At 24.6% G+C, this 1,832-nt stretch overlaps 1 protein-coding gene across 1 annotated transcript in view; it reads left to right on the forward strand.

Moving 5' to 3' along the window:
• Positions 1–1,535, forward strand: part of LOC108689721 (nucleolar complex protein 2 homolog) — a 4,200-nt gene extending 2,665 nt beyond the window's left edge. The window contains exons 10-12 of the mRNA XM_018196668.1: positions 96–227; positions 306–521; positions 604–1,535. Of these exons, the coding sequence (XP_018052157.1) occupies positions 96–227; positions 306–521; positions 604–1,119 (864 nt within the window). The 3' untranslated portion in view covers positions 1,120–1,535. The remainder of the gene's footprint in view (positions 1–95; positions 228–305; positions 522–603) is intronic.
• The last annotated feature ends 297 nt before the right edge of the window (positions 1,536–1,832 follow it).

Raw genomic sequence — 1,832 nt, forward strand, 5'->3', positions numbered from 1 at the left:
TACAATTATGACAGTGCGATAACCGGCCAACCCTTTGGCATCTCTGTGAAAACTTAAAAAATATAAAAACTATATTAAATTTTATTTATTAACAGATTATTATTGGAACAATAAAAGTAATTCCAACAGCACAATACTATCCATTGCGATTTCACTGCATAGAAATGTTAATAATCATTTCTAAGAAAACAGGAACATTTATACCTATTTTACCCTTTCTTCTCGAGGTATCAATTATTTTTTATTCTTAAACATTTGTAATTTTAGAATAATGCAAATATTTTATGTCAAATTTTTCTGTTTAGATACTGGATTCTTACGACTTTAATAAAAGGCATAAAACAGTTACAATGAAACCTATACCACTTATTTGCATATTAAGAATGTCAAAATCGCAATTAGTAGAGAATGGTTTCAAGGATAGTATTATTGAAACCGTTTACCGATTTATATTAGAAAATGCAGCAAACGATAGTTATAAGATATACTTTCCGGATGTATACATACCTTGTATAATACAGGTATTTAAAAAAAAAATTAAAACGGAAACTGTTAATTTTTATTAGATTTATCATAAATAAATTGAATTGATATATTTTGTAGTTAAAAGCGTTTCTGAAGAAATGCCATGTAGCAGCTTATTGCAAGAAGATAAAACAGCTTCTAAATATGATTGAGGAAAATAGAAAATGTATTGAAGCTGAGCGTATTAAAATAACGATAGATTTGAAGAATACGGCAGAGATCACAAATTGGGAAAATAAAATGAAAACAGATGGCACAGAAATATCCAAATTCTATACTTCTTGGATTGAAATTCATAAATCTCAGATGCTTAAACTTCTTACAAAGAACGAAGAGGTACTCAATGTATCGATAAAAACACTGAAGAAGCAGAAACTGGACGAGCAAAATGCAGAGGATAGTGAAGAAGAGAGCGAGTTTGAGCTTCGGTTGAAGGGTACGGAATCCGAAGCAGAAACGAAAAAATCATTAAATAAGATGAAAAAGCATAAGAAAAACAAAAAACAGAAGATAGCCAACAATATCGAGGATGAAAATTTGTTGAAAGAAGATACAGATATTGTACAAGATATAAATATCAATGATTGGGATTAACAAGAACAAAATAGAATAATGATCATATAAGATGAATAATATAACATGTATTTTATATTCGGAAATGCATTACAATAAAACCCAATAATAAAAAAGATTAAAATGGATTTAATTTTTTGTTTATTCAATTGGATTTGATTAGATTCAACTGGATTTAATTGGATCAAAAATTACATTTCCTATTCAGAATTTTGAATTGAGCAGTATTCATAATGCATAAAAAGAAAAACTGATATTATTTTTAGATTGAAAAGCATAGAAATGTGATTTGTGTGCCTATAAATAAATAAAAATACATTCGGATTAAAAAAAATTTATTTTTAAAAAGAATTAATAAGGATTTATTTTATTCGTGAATGCATATTTCTGAAAATCTAAATCTATTTCAATCCATTTTCGTTTACTGAGAAAGAAAAAAAATCTTTGTCTTATCCTTACTTTGATATACTATAATTATTGAATTATTAATAATCTATATTCTGTAAAAAATTATATGAATACATCAAATATATTAAATAAATTTTTAACATTAATAAATATATGTATTAAAAATTTTAATTTCAACAACTAAAAAAAATAAAACATGTTTATATATAAGAAAAAAATTACTAATATAAAATAATGTTAATCGCAATGAAAAGTATAAAAAAATATGATTATAAAAATATAAAATCTATTGTCTAAACATTTCAGAAAAAATAAAAGTATAAAAT

Source organism: Atta colombica, unplaced genomic scaffold (assembly GCF_001594045.1).
Source record: "Atta colombica isolate Treedump-2 unplaced genomic scaffold, Acol1.0 scaffold1, whole genome shotgun sequence".
Lineage (NCBI taxonomy): Eukaryota > Metazoa > Arthropoda > Insecta > Hymenoptera > Formicidae > Atta > Atta colombica.